At 41.4% G+C, this 20885-nt stretch overlaps 2 protein-coding genes across 5 annotated transcripts; both read left to right on the top strand.

Annotated features, from left to right (window-relative positions):
- Positions 1 to 7458: 7458 nt before the first annotated feature.
- Positions 7459 to 10418, top strand: TRAPPC5 (trafficking protein particle complex subunit 5). Of its 3 annotated transcripts, none has more exons than XM_081181079.1 (2): positions 7459 to 7855; positions 8740 to 10418. In XM_081181079.1, the coding sequence occupies exon 2, from the start codon at positions 8744 to 8746 to the stop codon at positions 9308 to 9310; it is 567 nt and encodes a 188-aa protein (XP_081037205.1). In that variant the 5' UTR covers positions 7459 to 7855; positions 8740 to 8743; the 3' UTR covers positions 9311 to 10418. The 3 variants fall into 3 exon arrangements, with proteins under 3 accessions (XP_081037205.1, XP_081037204.1, XP_081037203.1); XM_081181078.1 differs by having other exon boundaries at positions 7460 to 7866; XM_081181077.1 differs by having other exon boundaries at positions 7474 to 7859.
- An 886-nt stretch (positions 10419 to 11304) lies between these two features.
- LOC308579976 (C-type lectin domain family 6 member A-like) lies at positions 11305 to 20820 on the top strand. 2 transcript variants are annotated; one of them, XM_081181074.1, is made up of 6 exons: positions 11305 to 12370; positions 14147 to 14260; positions 15130 to 15255; positions 16945 to 17090; positions 17550 to 17659; positions 19068 to 20820. In XM_081181074.1, exons 1-6 carry the CDS (start codon positions 12268 to 12270, stop codon positions 19255 to 19257), a joined length of 789 nt encoding a protein of 262 aa, XP_081037200.1. In that variant the 5' UTR covers positions 11305 to 12267; the 3' UTR covers positions 19258 to 20820. The 2 variants fall into 2 exon arrangements, with proteins under 2 accessions (XP_081037200.1, XP_081037201.1); XM_081181075.1 differs by lacking the exon at positions 14147 to 14260.
- The last annotated feature ends 65 nt before the right edge of the window (positions 20821 to 20885 follow it).

Below are 20885 nucleotides of genomic sequence, written 5' to 3'. Positions count from 1 at the left end.
CTCTGAAGAGGGGCTCCGCAGAAAAGGATCGTTCGCTACGGCACAGCGACGATCCACTAAGAAAAACCACGGGCAGAGTGAGCCCGTGGCCGTGGGACTCGGCGGGCACCTGGAGCGACCCCCAAAACGAAGAAGGGACCCCGTAAGGGGCTCCGGAAGCACGGAGGGGAAGCGGTGCTGTGAGTTCATCGCTCTTTCTGCGGGAGCGAAGCCGCGCGGCTGCTGCTGATGAGCGCTGACCTTTCTTCCTTAAAAATTGGATCTTAAATCATCTACTCGTGAGTAAGAACTACTCTAATTTGGATTATAAAATTTTTGAATTTGGCTGAAAGCGGGAGACGAAAAAAAGGAAGTCCGTCTTCCGGCAATGCTTAAAGATCAAAGGCAAAGAAATTGACAAGCTGGAAGCAGCTGAAAGGGATTACAAATTTGGAAGTATTGTGCGTTGGTGGAATTGGCAATTGAAAGGAAAGGCAAGTTTTCTGTTTTTTCTCATTACTGTCTTGATTTAAAAACTGGGAATTCTCCTCCTTCTGTGGACTTTAAAAACCTAAGAACCAAACCTCGGGCTGACAGAAGGGAAAAGAGCTGACTTTGCGGATACAATATATACCTGAAATTGTTACACTGGGGCGCTTCTGGAAGATACAATTAAACAACTGTAACCTGCACCCTTTGGATGAGACTTTGTGGCAATCTGGGAAGGGTTCTGTAAGTGGAAAAAGACTTAAGGACTATTGTTAGATTATTTAGCTGCAGGGATTTCAATGGCGGCTAAACTTTTCTCTTTCTTTCCTGAACTTTAACAATACTCCCTCTAGTGGAACTTGGGATTTACAAACTCCTGGGAACTAACTTTGTTTTGACTCTTTGCTGTTTTGTTATTTACACTGAGGAACTTTTTTTCCCATGGGATTACAGACAATTTGACCTTGACTCATAGACAGGTGTGGAATGAGTGGCCCTCCGAAAACAAGATCTGCAAAAGCAAAAGCAGGGAAAGGCCAACTTGTGCAAACAACTTTGACTTCTCAGCCACGCAGATCATCAGTCCCAGCTGTGTTAAAGGAAGCTGTTTCAGCTGTATTGGAAGCTGAACAGCCAACAACAGAGGATATGGCTGCTGGAGGATCTGACACTCTTCTAAATGAAATGCTACAACAATTTGCAATTTTAAATAAGAAGGTAGATGATCAAACAGCAAAAATTGACTTAGCTACATCCTCCATTACAAAACTATCTGAACAAGTGGCACAACATTCCCAAGCAATTGGGAACTTAAAAGAAGCTACATCTGAGAATCGGAAATTGGCTGAGGCTGCAAATTTAAAAGCAGACCAAGTAAATCAGAAAGTGGACGAATTAAAAGGAGAAGTAAGGCCACTATACAAGCACATAAGTGACCAGCAGGCCTACCTGTCTATGGTGGAACTGAGAAATCGGGAAAATAATTTAAGATTACGCTTTATTCCAGAGCTTGAGAAAGAAGATCTGATTGGCTACTTGACAGCAGAATTCTCTAAGTTCTGGGGTATAGAAGAAGATAAAGATTTTAAAATAACAACTGCGTTCAGACTGGGAAGAGCAGCAAAGAAGGACAGACCTAGAGACTGCCTGATTATTTTGAGGACTAAACAGGAGAGAGACAAAATATTAGACCTCCACTTTAAGAAATCACTTGACATCCAGGACAAAAGAGCGGAAATTTACAGAGATATCCCAAAACAACTTTTGGACCTCAGGACTGTATACACGGACTTAGCAAAACTATGGAGAGGTAACGCAATTCCCTACAGGTGGGAGTTTCCTCAAGGTTTATCTTTTAATTACAAAGGAAAGAAAGTTAAAATTAAAACAATAGAAGACAACCAGAAGTTCCTGCACGACCACGGAGAAGACCTACAGAAGGGAGCAGTAGTTCCTTGGCCACCGCCACTTCCTGGAATAGCACCAATACCTACACCCTCGGGCTCGGAAGAAAAGAAGGACACCCCATAATAGAAACAACAGATTGATTCAGGATGTCTCTGCAGCTGTATAGTTGGAACATTAATGGCGCAAATTCCCCGGAGAAAAGGAAAAGGATTTTCCATATTTTGAAAAAAGAACACCTGGACATAATTTGCTTGCAGGAAACACATGTGACTAGACTCCACAGGAAAGTGTTAATTAACAAAAGACTTGGCCAAGAATTTATCTCATCGGACAGAGTTAAGAAGAGAGGTGTGGTGATCTATGCAAAGGAGAACTTGTCACCGAAATTTTTGTTTAAAGACGAACAAGGAAGAACCCTGGCAATTGAAATACAAACACAAGGAGAAAAAGTTCTGATAGTAGGAATTTATACACCAAATGAGGGGAAATCGGAATTCTACAAGAAGCTGCATGAGACACTGCTGGATTATCTGGACTATTCTAACATCATTTTGATGGGAGATATGAATGGGGTGGTTTCTACTTTTATGAATAAGTCACAAAATCAAAATCTAACCAAGGATGGCAGACTACCTAAAACCTTTTTTGAACTGACAGACAATATGGACTTGATTGACATTTGGAGGACAAGGAACCCACTGGGTAAAGATGGAACTTTCTATTCTGAGGCCCACCAGTCATGGACAAGAATCGACCAAATCTGGACAACTAGAGGGCTGGCACCTAAGACTATAAAAGTGGAAATCTGCCCAAAGACCTGCTCCGACCATAACGCTCTGAAAATGGAAATGAGATTTACTTCACCCGGTTCCTTCAGATGGAAAATGAATGACAACCTGCTAAGAGATCAAGAGATTGTAAAGAAGGCCCAAAAAGCTTTAAAGGACTATTTTGAAATTAACATGAACACCTCAGTAGAAAAAAGAATAATCTGGGACGCAAGCAAAGCCGTAATGAGAGGGTTTCTGATACAACAGAACACGATTAAGAAAAAACTCTGGAATGGAAAAAAGGATAAGATATTAGAGAAGATAAGAGACGGAGAGAAAAAATTGAGATCAAAACCAAAATCAAAAGAGATTCTGAGAGAAATCAAATTCCATCAGTCACAATACACGAAATTGATAAATCAAGAAGTGGAATGGAAGATTAAACAAATGAAACAAATATCCTTTGAATCAGCGAATAAATGTGGGAAACTGCTAGCATGGCAGTTGAAAAGAAGACAAAAATTAAACTATGTCACCAATCTAGAGGTTGAAGGGAAGAATATCCAGAAACCAGTTGAAATTAGAAAGTGTTTCCAGAAATATTTTAAAAAACTGTACACACAAGGGCCTGAGGAAGTGTCTGAGATGGACCAATTTTTAAAAACTAATGGTTTACCAGAACTATCGCAGGAGAAGGAATCAATCTTGAACTACAAAATAACACAACAGGAAATTGAGGATGCCATTCAGAACATGCAGTTGGGTAAATCTCCAGGCCCAGATGGACTTACCTCCAAGTACTATAGGACGTTAAAGGACTATTTGATACAACCATTAATGGAGGTTTGCAATCAGATTATGGGGGGAGGAAGGGCACCGGAAACGTGGAAAGAAGCTTTCATCACATTGATACCCAAAGTGGAAACTGAAAAGACCCAGCTTAAGAACTACCGTCCCATCTCTCTCCTAAATGTGGATTACAAAATATTTGCAGACATTTTGGCAAGTAGACTTAAAAAGGTACTAAATGAAGTAATTCATAAGGACCAAGCGGGCTTTCTCCCAGGCAGGCATTTGTTTGACAATACCAGGAACATTATTGATATTCTGGAATTCTTGCAAACAAATATTAACACTAAAGCAGTGCTAATTTTTATTGATGCAGAGAAGGCCTTTGATAATATTTCTTGGAAGTTTATGAAGAAAAACTTGGAAGGGATGGGAGTGGGACGGGGGTTTGAAAATGGTATAGAAGCAATTTACTCAGAACAAAAAGCTAAGTTGATAGTGAACAATGTGGTGACAGAGGAGTTTCAAATCGAAAAAGGAACACGACAGGGGTGCCCCCTATCCCCCCTATTATTTATCTCGGTCCTGGAGGTACTCCTGAACATGATTAGGAAGGACCGGCAGGTACAAGGAATACGGGTCGGAGCAAAACAATACAAACTGAAAGCCTTTGCAGATGACTTGGTTTTAACATTACAGGAGCCAGAATCTAGTACAAAAAGAGTTTTAGAATTGATTCAGGAGTTTGGTCGGGTGGCAGGATTTAAGTTGAATAAACAAAAAACCAAGGTTTTGGGAAAGAACTTGACACTTTCAGAAACAGATGGGTTTCAGAAGGAAACAGAATTAAATGTGGTTAAAAGAGTGAAATACCTGGGGGTCAACTTGTCTTCCAAAAATCTGAACTTATTTAAAGATAACTATGAAAAGTGTTGGTCAGAAGTTAAAAAAGACCTAGAAATTTGGTCAAGATTGAAACTTTCCTTGTTGGGCCGAATTGCAGCTATAAAGATGAATGTATTGCCAAAGATGTTGTTCTTGTTTCAAACCTTACAGATCGTGGACAGAGTGGAATGTTTTGGAAAGTGGCAGAAGGACATTTCAAAGTTTGTCTGGCAGGGCAAAAAGCCCCGAATAAAGTTTAAAATACTAACTGATGCAAAAGAAAGAGGGGGGTTTGCCCTGCCAGACTTAAGGTTATATTACGAAGCTGCAGCCTTCTGCTGGATGAAAGATTGGTTCTTGTTAGAGAACACTGATGTCCTAGATCTGGAGGGTTTTAATAACTCGTTAGGATGGCATGCTTATCTGTGGTACGACAAGGTAAAAACACACAAAATGTTCAAAAATCATATTGTCAGAAAAGCAATATTTATGGTCTGGACAAAATACAAAGACTTATTAGAAAGCAAGACCCCGAGGTGGTTATCACCAGTGGAGGCCAAGGCTCGGAAAAAACCCAATATGGAGGCTGGTTGGCCGAAATATTGGGAAATAGTAGAAAAAATTGGAGATAATTGGAAATTGCAGAGCTATGAAAAACTAAAGAATAAGGTGCAGGATTGGTTTCATTATGCCCAAATTCATGAGGTTTTTAAGTTGGACAAAAAAACAGGATTCCAGGTGGAAAAATCGAAACTAGAGACAGAACTGTTAGAACCAAAGACTAAGTTATTATCAAGAATGTATAACTTGCTGCTTAAATGGAATACTCAGGATGAAACAGTTAAATCAGCCATGATAAAATGGGCTCAAGACATTGGGTACAACATCATGTTTGAAGACTGGGAAAGGTTATGGACCACCGGTATGAAATTTACGGCATGTAATGCCTTGAAGGAAAACATTATGAAAATGATATACAGGTGGTACATGACCCCAGTCAAGCTTGCTAAGATATACCATTTGTCTGATAATAAATGTTGGAAATGTAAGGAGGCTGAAGGGACATTCTTTCACCTATGGTGGACCTGTCCAAAAGTGAAGGCCTTCTGGGAAATGATTTACAATGAGTTAAAAAATGTGTTTAAGTACACCTTTCCTAAGAAACCAGAGGCCTTTCTCTTGGGCATTGTCGGCCAAAAGGTGTTAAAGAAGGATAGAACGTTTTTTATGTATGCAACTACAGCAGCAAGAATCCTTATCGCAAAACATTGGAAGACTCAAGATTTACCCACACTGGAAGAGTGGCAGACGCAATTGATGGACTATATGGAATTGGCCGAGATGACTGCCAGAATCCGAGATTTGGGAGAAGAAGCAATGGAGGAGGACTGGAAAAAATTTAAGGACTATTTGCAAAAATTTTATAAGTTATATGAACTATAAAAACTCGCATGATTAGGAAAGGTTAGCTCCAGCAATGAGAGTTGAGAATATTGAAATTAGGTAATACTGATGAAAAGATCAAACGTTTAAATGTCTAAAACGATATTATATTTGGTTATAAGGTAATTGGATAATAAGTAATTTAAACTTAAAATACAAGGATTTGAAAGTATAAAGGAAACACATGAAACAAGGTTACAATTTGCTGATAACTTTATTGTTAAGAATGCATTGTGGGAGATGTGGGGAAGTCCGATAGATGACTGAAATAAGTTCTGAAATGACTTTTTTTTCTTTTTTTTCTTGCTGTTCTTGTTTCTTTGTATATCTGACTGGTTATTTTTATCTGGAAAAAATGCAATAAAATTTCTATTAAAAAAAAAAAAACCCTTGCTGGATCCAGGGGTTTGGGAGGCTTGATTAAAGTTGAATATAAGAGCATCCAAAAATGGCAAAGCTGGTCCTGTACGAAGAGTACTGTCCCATCCAGAACAGGCTAAGCACCTTCTCCCTGAGAAAATTAAACAGGAATCCTCAAAACCTCCATCTTGTCAGAATTGTGCTTCAGATTATTGGTCCTCATCCAAAGCAGGCTATTACTGATTTCAGGCACCAATTCAGCACTTCAGCTGCCACACAGAATATGCTGCTATGAAAGCCCTACACTGTAACCCTCTTGTGAGGAGTAACTTGGCTTCACAGCAGGACCATCTGATGACCCTTAACTACTGGGCAGGAATAATCATATGACGAAGCCTCAAGAAGTATGTAGGACCTAGGCCATTTAGAGCTTTATATGTTAGAGCCAACACCTTGAATAGTGTATAAATACCAGACACCAGAGAAAGATGATGATCACGAAGCACAGAATCTTTAAAAATAAAGAAAAAACTTAATTTGATCCATTCTTCTTGATGCCCCAGTCTAATATTCTGCTAATAATTAGTGAAGATTTTCTCTTTCTTGAGGAGCAGAGGTGGGAATACCTTCACAAATGAAACAATGCTCTATCCTTCTCCAGGTACATGAAGTGTTTCCCAATATACTTCAGTCCACTGATGAATCTGAATTTGAAATACATCTTGGAATGTTGCAGCTACGGTGCGCTTCCAACCAAAAACAGCTTTTGGGAGTTAGATGGACAGAAAAGCTGCCTACAATTGGGAGGGGGGACTGGCTCAGATGCCAACAAACTCAACACCTACCTCAGACTTTGTAAGTTTCAGACATGGCCAACCCTAAAAGAAAGTATGGATGCTCCTTCCACTTACTGAATGCAAAGTAACTGCGTGTTTCAATCACTTAAAAACCACTGCAACCATTTCCAGAGAGGTCAGCTGTGTGTTTGATGCAGCAAAACCTAAGAGTTTTGAGTCACCTTAAAGACTGTAACCAATGTGCTACGGCATAGTAAGAACGAATGCTTATGCCAGAATACGTTTGTTTCTCTTTAAAATGCCACAAGACTCTCTACTCTCTCTATATTTTTGTTATTCCCGCACCCCGCGCTGAAATCACTACAATGCCAGCTGGCCACTAGAGGGGCACAAAGCACACACCATGCCTCTCTACATTTTTTCTAACCAGCGAGAAAAGCTGCCTTAACCACAACCTCACCAGTACTCTTCCCTTTAAACAGGGAAACGAGGGGCGCATGCGTATAACTGCCTTTTGCCATAGAGACGAGACCGGAAATCCAGCCGGGCGTTCATCGTGTGATAACCATAGAGTACATGACAGGTTTCCACGGTGATCGCTCAACCTTCCAAGCCACAACCTCTGCCGCTGAACTTCTACCAAGCCCTGTTTTCTTCCGCAGTTTGGTAAAGACACGCAGGTTGTTATTACCAGCCTTATAATACTCCCTTAGGTTCAACTCGCGCTCCGAGGAAACGCTCCGTTTTAGCTCATTCTCACGGAACGATGGTCGCAAGACCGCCTAGGCCCCCGTTTCGTTGCCATGGTGACGCTTCCGAGTCTTCGCCACTTCCGTTAAACGCATTCGTTTCTCCCCTCCCCTTTTGCAGCGGCCGTAAAGATTGCCGTACAGGCGGAAGGTGAACATCGCTGCGAAAGAGTGATAATTTCACACAGTAGGTAAGAGGTATGAAGAGCATTTGGGCTCAGTAAAAGTTGGCGGGGAGGCAGAGGAAGCATTATTGTTATTGCCTTCCCCTCTTAATCTCCGTGATTCCTCCTGGTTTGCAGGAACAGTGGGAGGGGAAAGGTCCCCTCTAAAGGTCTGGTGGCGTCCTAGGTGCAGCTTTTTCGTGGTGCAAAGTGGGGTTGTGTCTCGTATCTGGCCTATAAATGTAAACAGGTTTGATATATGGCTTATCGGACATGTCTTTTCCCAAGCCCCGGGAACTGCAATTAGCAGGAGTCCTAAATTGGTAATCCTTTCACAGAACTTCAATTCACATAGGATAAAAAGAGGCTTGCAATAATAAGTTTCCATTTGTGGCATAGACTAAAGGATCCTGGAGTTTCAAGTTTGTTATCTTTGTAAGTCACTGTCACCATTTCAGGGGCTGCTAGGCTTAACTACGAACTACTAGCTATGAACTACTCGGCCCTTTTTTGTAGAGAAGGTGATCAAGCATCATTATTTTGGTTGTCTCTTTTCTCAGATATGCATATCTTGTTATATTGTGGTTTTACTGAATGCTTTTCCCAAGCATCTGAATGTTATACGTTTATAGGAATTATCACATTTTACCTTCACAAAAATCTATGAATTGTGTTAGGCTGGGAGGTGATGGCTAGCCCAAAGTCACCTAGTAGGGATTTAAACTTAGACTGGCAATACCCAGATTCAGCATCCTATCCACTTCCTTGTACTAGCTTATATGTCTGTCCTCCCGTGCAAAATAAATATCATTTAGAAGTTGCTATATAAAGTAGTGCCCCATTTGAAATGCAGTTGTGTGAATTCTAGAAAGGTGCTTATTACTCTTTTAATTTTCTTTCTTAATAGCATCATGGACGCACGTTTTACCCGTGGAAAGTCTGCTATCCTTGAACGGTCACTCACCCGACCCAAGACTGATGTTAGCCTCAGTGCCTTTTCATTATTGTTTTCTGAGATTGTGCAGTACTGTCAGAACAGGGTCTACTCTGTTTCTGAGCTTCAGAACAAACTTTCTGAGCTAGGTCAGCAGGTGGGTGCTCGTATCCTGGATGTGTTGGTGATGCGGGAGAAAAATGGTAAGAGAGAAACCAAGGTCATCAACATTCTCCTGTTCATCAAGGTTACCGTATGGAAGGCGCTCTTTGGGAAGGAGGCTGACAAGCTGGAGCAAGCCAATGACGATGACAAGACTTACTACATCATTGAGAAGGAGCCTCTTATCAATACTTACATTTCTGTTCCCAAGGAGAACAGCACACTCAACTGTGCTTCCTTCACAGCTGGCATTGTGGAGGCTATGCTCACTTGCAGCGGCTTCCCTGCCAAGGTGACAGCCCACTGGCACAAGGGAACCACCCTCATGATCAAATTTGATGAGTCAGTAATAGCACGTGACAAAGCCCTGGATGGCCGCTGACTGCTTCATTTGATTTAATCTGGATTGTTTGTGTCTGTGTGTCTGTGTGCATGTATATGCATATGCATATATACACACACTTTGACAGTATCCTAAAATAACTACCCTGACCATGCTTTGTGCATGGTAAGGGAGAACCAAGTGGCATCGGAACAAGTGACTGTGTCCCATATACTGATGGTAAATGTTTCTACAGCATTTGTACTGATTACACAGGACCACTTCTGCTTCCAGAAATCTACCCTTAATTTTGTTGCTTGACTCTTGGTGAAGGCTTGAAGAGGGAATGCAGTTCACGTTCCTAGCCAAGAGATAACACAGTCTTGGTTTGCATATGAGCTATGTAATTTGATGTAAAGATTCCTCTCATGCTGTTGTATTTGTTTTGTTGTTACCCCTCTGACATTACCACTAGAAAAGCACGGATGAAAGGTTATTGCTAGGCTGCCAGCTTTGGAATGAGCTAAATTGTCTCTACTCATTCTGTTGCTGCTTCTTACCTAGTGCCTATCAGTTATAATTTAACTTTGCAGTCTGCTTGCTGTCTTGCCTCTAGGAATGAGCTGCAGCTGCCTTAGCAAATCAAGTGAAACCCACAAATTACATTACCAGTTTGCTTAAGAGTGGCTCAGACTTTCAAATGAAGCACTTTAAGTAAAAAGCTCAAGGGCAGGGGTAAAACACACCAGAACCGGTGAGAGCTTTACCTGCTTCTGTAAAATACACTGTTCACTGCCCATGTTTCTTCTTTGAATACTTGTCTCCACACCTGAAGAAAATATCTAAGAGTTGTAAAGACTCCTTTGATAGTTATTCCAAGAGCTGTTCTTACAGGGCTTTCCCTCAGCATAACTGGTCCTTCACAGTGTTTCCTGTTTGCCCTGAGAAGCGAGGAAAGTGATGTCACCCCCAAACTAAGATTTCTCTCTCTTTTCCTTTTTAAAAAAATGGTAAAATAAATTAACTAAAATACCAAGAATATACTGTTGAAAGATATTTTATTGCAGAAATCTCATCTGAACCAGTCAGTTTCAAATCATTCCATACAATGAAGATGCTAATGGTTTTGAAGAATTGTTTACCTGGTTAATAAATTCCATAAAGTAATTCCATTAAGGATGTTTTTGTCTGTCTCTCTCTCAATTTCATTTAGTGTGTTGTTCCTGTTCTGTGCACAGTCCATTTTGTGTGACTGTAATAGTGTTCACATTCTTCCAAATAGCATTGAATTGTTGGGCTTATTTTTATTATTATTATTATAAAGATGTAAGTGAATTTATTAGTTTTTTGTCATAAAATTTATTCTTGGATAGTGGAAAAAACTTCAAAGTTGTCTACAAAAAGAATAAAACAATAAAATTTATTGGTAATAACAATTAAAACAACAATTTAAAACATTCAGAAAACTAAAACCAGCAATAAACCAAAAAGCACAACAGCATTCTAGATATTTGGGTAGATTTCACTAAACAATGTTTTAGCAGGTGCTGAAAAGAGCGCTGTGAAAGTGCCTGTCTGATATCAATAGGAAGGGAGTTCCAAGGTATAGGTGCTGCCACACTAAAATAACAGTTTTACAAATGCAGGATGGGTATTATGTGGCACCTGTAACAGTGGCAGTTCCTCAGTTCGAAGTGGTCAAGTGGACATATATGGGGTAAGGTGATCTTGCAGGTAAACTAGGCCCAAGTTATTAAAGACTTTATATACTAATAGTAACACATTGAACCTGGCCTGGTGGCAAATCAGCAACCAGGGCAGATCCCTGAGTACAGCTGTTGTATGCTGACAAAGTCTCACCCCTGGCAGCAACTGTGCTGTAGCATTTTTGCACTAACTGCAGTTTCTGGATCAAGTGACTAGGGAAGCCCCACATAGTCCATTGCCTTGAGGAAATGTGGCCACACTTTCCCAGTCTAGGAATGGTTGCAGCTGTTGAACCAGCCACAGTTGGTAAAAGGCACCTCTAGCCACTGAGGCTGCCTGAGCCTCCAGAAGTGGTATCTTGCATCATAACTCATTTTGGATAAAAACCGTCAAATTGATGCTTCTTAAAAGTGGGAGAAGTTACAGTTGATTCAATGATTCTATTATTCTGTACTTACAATTCCAAGAGTGGATTCTTGTATATGCTGCTTGATCACTCTCAAATGTACAGTAGTACTAATTCCTTCCTCTCCCCATGCAGTTCATTAAAAAATTACTAAATAAGATTACAAGTCATGGAACGTAACGAATAACCACTTTTATGCATTCTTACTAAAGCCTACATAGGATTGCAGACTTCTACCAGTGTTAACAGAGTTTTTGCTCATGGTCTTTTGATCTACTGATAAGGGTGCATAGGATGGCTTTTATTCACCACCAAAAGCTGGAAACTTATCTTGGAACAAATTGAGCTTTTCCTGTAATCAGATGCTGAGTAGGTAGGAGGTGCAACTCATGATACAAATGACTTGATGGTGATTGTAACAACTAAATTGTAAACTGCTTCCATCTAATAAGAGCCACTTCTGAGGAGGTGTTTGGCTTGTGGAAACAGGAACTTAAGTGCAAAGCACATCCATATAGCTTTAGGAGACTACACAACTTTTCTCCCAGCAGAGAAGTGACTGTGACAGCAGGGACACATTCTGAACCAAAGTAAGGCATGTTACATTTTAAGTGCTACGTAGTTGCAGAACTGCAATGCTTTAAAGTGTCCACAGCATCGTTGCAAGGGAGGTGCACAAGGGGGGAAAAACAGAACAACAAATTGTGCTTTCCCTTGGCTTTTACCAAGTAAACAAGAAGACTTTCCCCTACCCCAAGCAGCGAGGTGGTGCTAGGGGTGGGCATTTAGGGGCCTGACTCATTTGTGGCTTGCTAGATAGAAGCAGATAGTGACAGAAAGGAAGCACAAGTGGCTGTGTAGCATCTGCCCCAAGAACTCTGACTTGGAGCAGCCTTAACCTACCATGGATGACGGCTATCAGAATGAAGAATACTACAATGACAATGTGTCAGAGAAAATATCCCACACTGAGGAAGTGCACTCGGAGTTTGAACCTACAAAAGCAGGTAACGGGGAGAATGAGAAGAAATTCTCAAAGGGTTGCTCCGGTTCTGTAATAAGGTGTTATGTTCACACAACAGAAGCAAAATAAAGTAGGTGCCCTTACCTAGGGAAGGTGTCTTATTCCGAAGTGAAATTTGCAACTCTGTGCACTATGCCATGTAGCCACAGTTCTCCAAGAGCAATAAAATTTCTTGCTGCAGAACTTGGAGGTTATTGTGGAAACATTGTAAGAAACAGTCACATTTTTCACTACAGTTTAGTTAATGTCAGCTGCTTTTTGCTAACGTTTGGCTTGCTGTATAAACTTTCTTAAAATGTATATCTGCTAAAAAGTGTCAGCTCTTATATATCGAAACTTTTTTCCTCTATTTTTAGATATGTGTTCCAAAGGGCTCAATTTTCAAGAGTGAGGGCTGGATGGTGGGACCCCTGTCCCACAGTGGGCAAAAGTTAGAAGCAATGTCTATAGGGAGACTACTAGTCAGCAGCCATCAAATTGACTGGAAAAGGAGCAGCTTAGTATATCTGGAATCTCTTGGTACCTCCAAAAAGTAAATCAATACATTAAACTGAATTTGGGGAGAAATATTTGCCAAAGTGAAGAGGCTGACCTGAAACATTGGTCAGGACTAGTGATGGGGGTGGGGAAAGAAACTTGATTAAAGCAACCATATTACTAGTTGATTCACGTTCTCCAAGGCTTATGTCTCACTATCCCCCAAAGACATTTCACTCAAACCAGGAGGCTCCAGAAGGTAGCCCTAGTATTGCCTATACTAATACGCTCTTAATAAAATGCAATACATAAATGTTATAAATGTAGGGGAAAAGGTAAAGGTAAAGGGACCCCTGACCATTAGGTCCAGTCTCAGTCTCAGTCAGTTTTATTGCACATAGCCAAAGGCTGCTGCAATGTACACAGAATTATTTGACAATTAAAATAAATTATACTGAATTGGTAAAAAAAGACTTAAAACATTTGTATTATTAAAACATTACATACTCTAAACAAAGCTATAAAAGTACCCCAATGTACAAGTAAACACATTAAACAATAAAATTCATAAGCTAAAATCATCACATGGTCACTAATGTTAAAAACAGTATCAATTAATACAGTGTGCAATTTATACTCAGTTTGGTGACAAAGATAGAGCATAGCCTGAGGTAGATAGATGGGATCAAATATATTCATCTCCTTTACAGTTAATGGCTATCTTGGCTATATAATTTGCTCTAATTTTCCTAGCAGCAGTTGCAAAAAGTGCTACCCGCTAGGTCACATACTTATCTGTGTCTGCAAGGAGATATAACATCATATCAAGGGGGTTCTGGCCAGGGAACCCTGTCATTATAGGTACCAAAAATCTTTTTCTTGCATCATGTGGCCAGCATGACTAAGCCGCTTCTGGCGAACCAGAGCAGTGCACGGAAACGCTGTTTACCTTCCCGCCGGAGCGGCACCTGTTTATCTACTTGCACTTTGACGTGCTTACGAACTGCTAGGTTGGCAGGAGCAGGGACCGAGCAACGGGAGCTCACCCCATTGCGGGGATTTGAACCGCCAACCTTCTGATCAGCAAGTCCTAGGCTCTGTGGTTTAACCCACAGAAGCCACCAAAAGGGCTATATTCTCATTGGTTTGTGTTACAGTTTCTTACATGTGCACTGTAGAAAGAGAGGGCTGGATGTGCACCCATTCAGGGTGCAGCAAGACCCTTTCATCCAGAAAGTCACAAAGCAGACAGTCTCTTAAAAGTGCTCTTTCCTCTCTGTAGACTCAATGATTTTGGACCAGGGATATGAGAATGCTGAGCCAGAATATGAGTACATCGGGTTTTCTGGCATACAGATGAGAAGGCTACCAGACAACAGAGGGAAAGCAGAAGCAGGTGAAAGGTTCAATGAACTTGACAAATGATATTACAAACTTTTCTAATGTGCTTGGAAAACTCTGGGAATATGCTTGTGCAATATATGAAACTGTCAGGGACTGGGCAGAGGAGGAATGGTGGAGACTGCCTCCCTAGCCTGACTCTTCCAGAGAAGAGGAGGACTGTTTAGAATTACAACAGGGATTTGAGGGAGGTCATAGCTCAGAGGCAGATGAGGGGGAAAGTTGAGAAATAATGGGAGAGGAGGAGGAGGAGGAAATACCAAGAGGGTGACAGCAGATGGACTCAGTGTCTTTAGAAAGCATTCCAAACACACACACAGAACCCGTCGAGCCTTGAAAGTAGGAGAGCCAGAGCTCAAAGGCACTTGTCAGCACCTGTAGAGGTGATGAGGATGACGAATAAGGAAGTGGGAGAGATGGGGTGTGTGTGTGGAGATTCACTTGGGACAACGCCATTATCCAAGAGGCTGGGTTCTAAAGCCTCTCTCTGTAAATACTGAATAAAAAGCGGATGGCAAGAACATTCCTTGCCTTCTTTATATGTTCTTGGGCAAACCGGCCATGGGAGTTGCTGGCAGCAGCCTGACAGAATCAGACTTTTTCAATTCAAACTGTAATCCCTTAAAATGGGTGGTGAACCTAAAGCCTGGGGGTCAAATGTGGCCCGGCCCTCAGGACACTCACGGAGTCATGCTTCCTCCCCAGGCCACAGTCCCTGCTTTTTAGCATCCTTGATTGCTTTTCCTGGCTGGAATTTGTCCTTGAACTGTGCTAATGCCTCTTGCTTGCCTGCAAGATTTCTAGTTCCTGAAATTTTCTGACGCTCCTACAGCTTCTAGGTGGCTTACTCTTCTTTATTTGCAGCACTGTATACATTTGAGGATGACAAGTGGGGACCTTTCGTCAGGAAACCCGTCAGCATCTTCTCACTTCTGCTGCTCTGCTCCCTTATCATGGTGAAAGCTGCTTTCATGATGACATCTGTTAGATGTAAGTCCATATCTGGAGAAGGCTAAACTTTTTTTGGTTATTACTTCTGTGAAGCTTAAAGCATGATGCACGTTTAAAGCATGGCACGCATGCACCCATCTTTTAAATATCTAACACCTCTCAATTCATTTTATTTAAGAAATGCCAATTGCATACAGCCATGTTACGTTTTAAATGTCTAAAAACTCCAACACACACACACACACACACACACACACACACACACACACACGATTCCTTTCTTAAAAGTATACATTGACAACCTGCATTCAGCTACAGAAATCTGAGGACAAAATAAACATAGAATCATAGAGTGATTGAAGGCCTCAGGCCACCTCCCATAGAATCATAGAGTGAATGAAGGCCTCAGGCCACCTCCATCTACTCAACTCAGGACATCCAGAGTTAGAACATCCATAGCAGATGACTCTCCAGCCTCTAACTGAAGACCTACAATGGGGGAGAGCCCACCACCGCCCTTGGAAGCTGGTTCCACTGCCAAACTACTCTTACCATGCAGAATGTTTTCCTGTTGTTCAGCCAAAACCTTTCCTCCTGTAACTTCAGCTCACTAGATCTGGTCCCGCTTGCTGAGGCAGCAGAAAATGAGCTTCTGTGTGACAGCCCTTCAGGTATTGGAAGAGTGCCACATTTTCCCCACCAATCCCCCCAATTAACCAAATCAAACCAGGATGAATATACCCAGTTCTTAGTTTACACCTTCCTTTCTTCATTTATTTATTTATTTTCCACATCCCTAAATACAGAAATACCTTGTGTTACAGACGCTTCAGGTTACAGACTCCGCTAACCCAGAAATAGTACCTCAGGTTAAGAACTTTGCTTCAGGATGAGAACAGAAATCGTGCTCCGGTGGCGTGGCGGCAGCGGGAGGCCCCATTAGCTAAAGCGATACCTCAGGTTAAGAAGAGTTTCAGGTTAAGAATGGACCTCCAGAATGAATTAAGTTCTTAACCCGAGGTACCACTGTATCTTCATTAGCCAGTGGTCCTCACTGAACCCATTTTATTGTCTCTATAACCTTCTTGGACATGGTTACCCAGATGAGGTCTGACTAGTGCAGAATAAAGTGGGATTATGAATTCGCATGCCTTGGAAACTATAGGCCTGTTAATGACGCTGAAGATTGCCTTAGCCTCCCCCCCTTTTTTTTGCAGCTGAATCACACTATTGAAATGCATCAGTTTAAAATCATTGCTGATTAGCTGATACTTACTGCAACTCACTTCATAATATATGAGAAAATCAGAAATCCTATCTGGAGGGTTGTAAGAACCCCAGAACAGTGTGCAGGGGGAGGAGAGGGGAGATTTTTCTACTTGGTAAGCTGAAATACTTGCACTGATGTCTTTCTTGACTTCTTCCTCATTATGGTGAAAGTTGTGAGGAAAGCGGCACACCATCTTAAGGTCAGTGGGGTATGTGGGTTGAATGGTAAACCTAAATACCCCTTTTGGATTTCCAAAAGGGAGCCGGTCCCCATGTCTCTGCTGTCACACTATCATGTGATTAACTATCATATGATTAAAAACTCCTAGATATTGTATCATTTGCTGAATGTTCATGTAGTATGTGACACCAGTCATAGAAATATCGGATGAATGACCAGTGGAACATTTTGGATGCACTTGCTGTGGGATATATTGTTTAAGGCTCCTTATCTTGCAGGCTTTTCAGTGTGTCCAGATGAATGGGTAGCATTTCAGGAGAAATGCTATTACTTTCCCATAAAAACAGGAAATTGGGGTGAGGTCAGAAGCTTCTGCCGATGGCTGGGTGCAGATCTGATGATAATTGACAACAAAATGGAACAGGTGAGTCTCTCCTGTCCTGACTCTCTCATCTAAGATGTGGAGATTCAGAGACTGTTGCATAGGACACCCTCTCCTTCCTAGGTAGAAATTACTGCAAGCAGGCAAACAACAGATGGCAGAGAACTGCTTTCCCATAAAAGCCAGTCCTATGCCCTGATCTGAAGTTGAGACTTAAGTATAGACAGGAGAGAAACTGGATTGAGTTCACACTTTCCGAAACAATATGTGAACCAAATTCACACTTCCCGAAACAATATGTGAACCAAAGTGCTGACATCCTTTAAGATTTGCATTTCTCTGAATTTTGCAATGCAATCCTTGTAATGTGTACAAAACTATATACTAGGATAAACAGTGTATGTAAATGAATATATTACTGAAAAGAACATGCAAAAGTGCTTGGCAAAAATATTGGGCAGTAGGTAAGGAGTAATTTGATTCTGTTTTCATTTTGTCTAGGACTTTCTAATTTATAAAATGGATTCCACGAAGAATCTGTGGATTGGCTTGCATTATGCAGAGGGTGTAGCAGGGTGGCAATGGGTGGATGGTACAGAGTTGACCTTTCAGTGAGTAGAATTCCTCAATGCATCATCCTTTATCTTTACACATTGAGACTGAGGCTCAGAAAGCTTTAAGAATTTCAGCAGTAAAAATTTGGAAGTGTGTTTCCCATAATACGGACAGGAAACAACATATTCACACCAAACCAAACCTTTAAAGCACTCTTATACTTTATCAGTCATGGATTCACCCAGAGAATCCTGGGAGTTGTGGTGTATTAAGTATCTCCTAACAGCTGTCAGCACCCATGGCAAAGAATTAAATGTAGGGTGTTGATGTGACCAGTGTATAAATGGTCTGTATGGAGGTGGATGTTACATGGAGTGCCAGCTTGGCTAAAAGCCACCCATGTTTATTCTCCTTCTTCCATCAGGTGTGGAGCGATAAAAATGGGACTGGGCCAGTATCCCTGTGCTGTATGTGGTGCTTTGATCAGCTGATTGTCAGGGTTTTAGTGTCCAACAATGGGTCATATGATGTCATTGTGATGCCCGGTGATTGACAGGCATCCAGCCCTACCCACCTGTCACACTTGGCCTGTGGGTGGAGGAGATAAGGATTCAACCCCCTAGTTATATCCTATTCCTCACCCCTGGTCTTTAATCTAAACAGCAGCTATTTGTATTTATTAGGTGGTAGATAAAAGCATGAAGGGCATAGCAGGAAACTTGGATGGAGAAGGAAGAATATAGATCCTGCTGCCACCAGAGCCATTGAAGTAAATAGTACTTCAATATAAATGACAAGTATGTTTGATGTTTGATCTGGGACTGTGTGAAAGCAGCACCATCCTCTTTGGTCAATGTGATATTCTCTTCTTCACATGCACCACAATCTTAGGCATCTTTATTTAGAAGTCAGTACCACTGTGTTTGGACGCGGGTGGTGCTGTGGGTTAAACCACAGAGCCTAGGACTTGCCAATCAGAAGGTTGGCGGTTCGAATCCCCGCTACGGGGTGAGCTCCCATTGCTCGGTCCCTGCTCCTGCCAACCTAGCAGTTCGAAAGCACATCAAAAGTGCAAGTAGATAAATAGGTACCGCTCCGGCGGGAAGGTAAACAGCGTTTCCGTGCGCTGCTCTGGTTCGCCAGAAGCGGCTTAGTCATGCTGGCCACATGACCCGGAAGCTGTACGCTGGCTCCCTCGGCCAATAAAGTGAGATGAGCGCTGCAACCCCAGAGTCGGTCACGACTGGACCTAATGGTCAGGGGTCCCTTTACCTCTACCACTGTGTTTAAGGGAGATTTCCTCCCAGGCAAAGTGTTCCTAGGATTGCAGTCACCTGCAGTTGATCCTGCTGCTCAGAATGTGCAGAAAATTCAATGCCAGCAGCTGTTTCTTTCCCAACTTCAAGCTCTGTCCCCTCTCATCACCCTGCTGGTATGTGACTCACACTGTTTTATCTTTTTCAGAAACTGGGAGACGCCAGATAACGTTCAACTTACCGACAAATATAATTATAAGACCCATTGTGTTCTTACTTTAGATGAAGCCTCAAAGGGCAAGTGGAACAACATTCCCTGTGATAAGCTCCATCTATCTGTCTGTGAGAGGGACAAGGAGGTGACCTGCGTTCTGCGGTCTCCACTTTCACCCCACTGAAATGATTTGCTTTATTTTTATTCCATAGAAACAATTTTTAAAAAAAGATAATTGTACAAAGCAAATACAGAAGCAAAAGCAACTTGTAGCAAGGACATACACAGTCAAACAGATGTGTCACTGCTGTGAAAACACGTGCTCTATTCATAACAGTATTTCATGAATTGTTTCCATTGTATTAAAAATCAACAACTGCAAGGTGAGACAACCAACCAAGTATTCCCCAAAGCTTGGGTTAAAAGGTGTGTCTTGTTAGAATCCTAGAAACCAATTCAAATACTAATTAGACTCAGGCATGCTGTTTCTTTGAGGCTGGTTATCCCACAAACTGCCTCTCAAGCAAATGTAGCAATTGCATGCACAATTAACGACCCACTCAGAGTCCCATCTTGACTTGAAGGTTTTCAGAACTGTCTCTTGGTAGTGGCTTGGTCAGAATATCAGCTGTCATTTCTTTGGTTTGACAATACACCACAATTCAACATGTCTGTCTTGTATTACCTAATGCACATGGTAGTTTTTAACCCTAATGTGTTTAGTTCTTGCATGTAGCTTTTCTTTGTGATAATTTCAAACAGCTTTAATTGTGCTCCATCAACTGAACAGGTTTCTGCATACACAACCCAAAGCCCATAGTTAGTTGGTCAGTTAAGACCAGTTCTCTACATACCTCAGTTGTACCTATATACTCCCTTTCTTGGAAAAAGCTGGTAGCTATGCATGGCTCCCAGCTCAACAAAATATACATGCAAGTAAATTTTCCTAGCTAGGAGATTTACACAGCCTGCATGTCTTTGTTAACACAAAGACCGCATGATCCTTTTGTAATGAATCCACATTCTTTTCCTTTTAAATTGTTTGGAACCATTTTTCTTCTTTATTTTTACTTCTGATGGACAGAGACTTGTTTACTGTAACTACTGAAACTTTGTAAGTAAAATCTTTATTTATTTACAAAACAAGGTGTCTGTGATTTATTCTAGCCTACGTATTTTTGTGGGGACCATTGGTTTAAAGGTGGATGAAGGCAGATGCAGAATCTAACTGAGTTTTAATGTGCTTTGTAGCAATCGGCCTATCTCTGCGAGGAGAGAGGAAGAATCTATTTCCAACATCACATCTTAGTATGCCATTTAAATATAAGCAGATGGTGCCATGCACACATCTAAAAGGTAGGGATTCCAATAGTCAAGAGGTCACCACAGAGAAGGCTCTGTTGCATACCACTGTCCCAGAGAGCACCCCAAAATCACAAACTTACCTTTTCTAGAGGAGTGCCCATCCCAATACACAAGGAAGCTCACTTCCTAGACTCAACAACTTGGCACACACATTTATCTTCCTCTTCCAACAAGCTTTATCCAAGTTTTCATCTGTATTAAAACTATTTAAACTACTTGTATGTATGCAATTGTTTTTCATTGTTTTATATATGAAGCTGTTTTTTCCTGTTTCCTGTTTCGTGGTTGCAATTGTTTTATAACTGCATGTATTAATTTTGCAAACCACCCTGACACCTAGCAGAAGAGAGATCTGATAAATAAAATGGACCTCTGTCTTGTCTGGATTTGATTTCAGTTTATAGGACCACCCACCCCACCCCCGCACACACACACACACACCCAGCC

This window comes from Podarcis bocagei, assembly GCF_964188305.1.
Source record: "Podarcis bocagei genome assembly, chromosome: 2".
NCBI lineage: Eukaryota > Metazoa > Chordata > Lepidosauria > Squamata > Lacertidae > Podarcis > Podarcis bocagei.
This window is presented reverse-complemented; position numbering and strand designations above follow the sequence as displayed.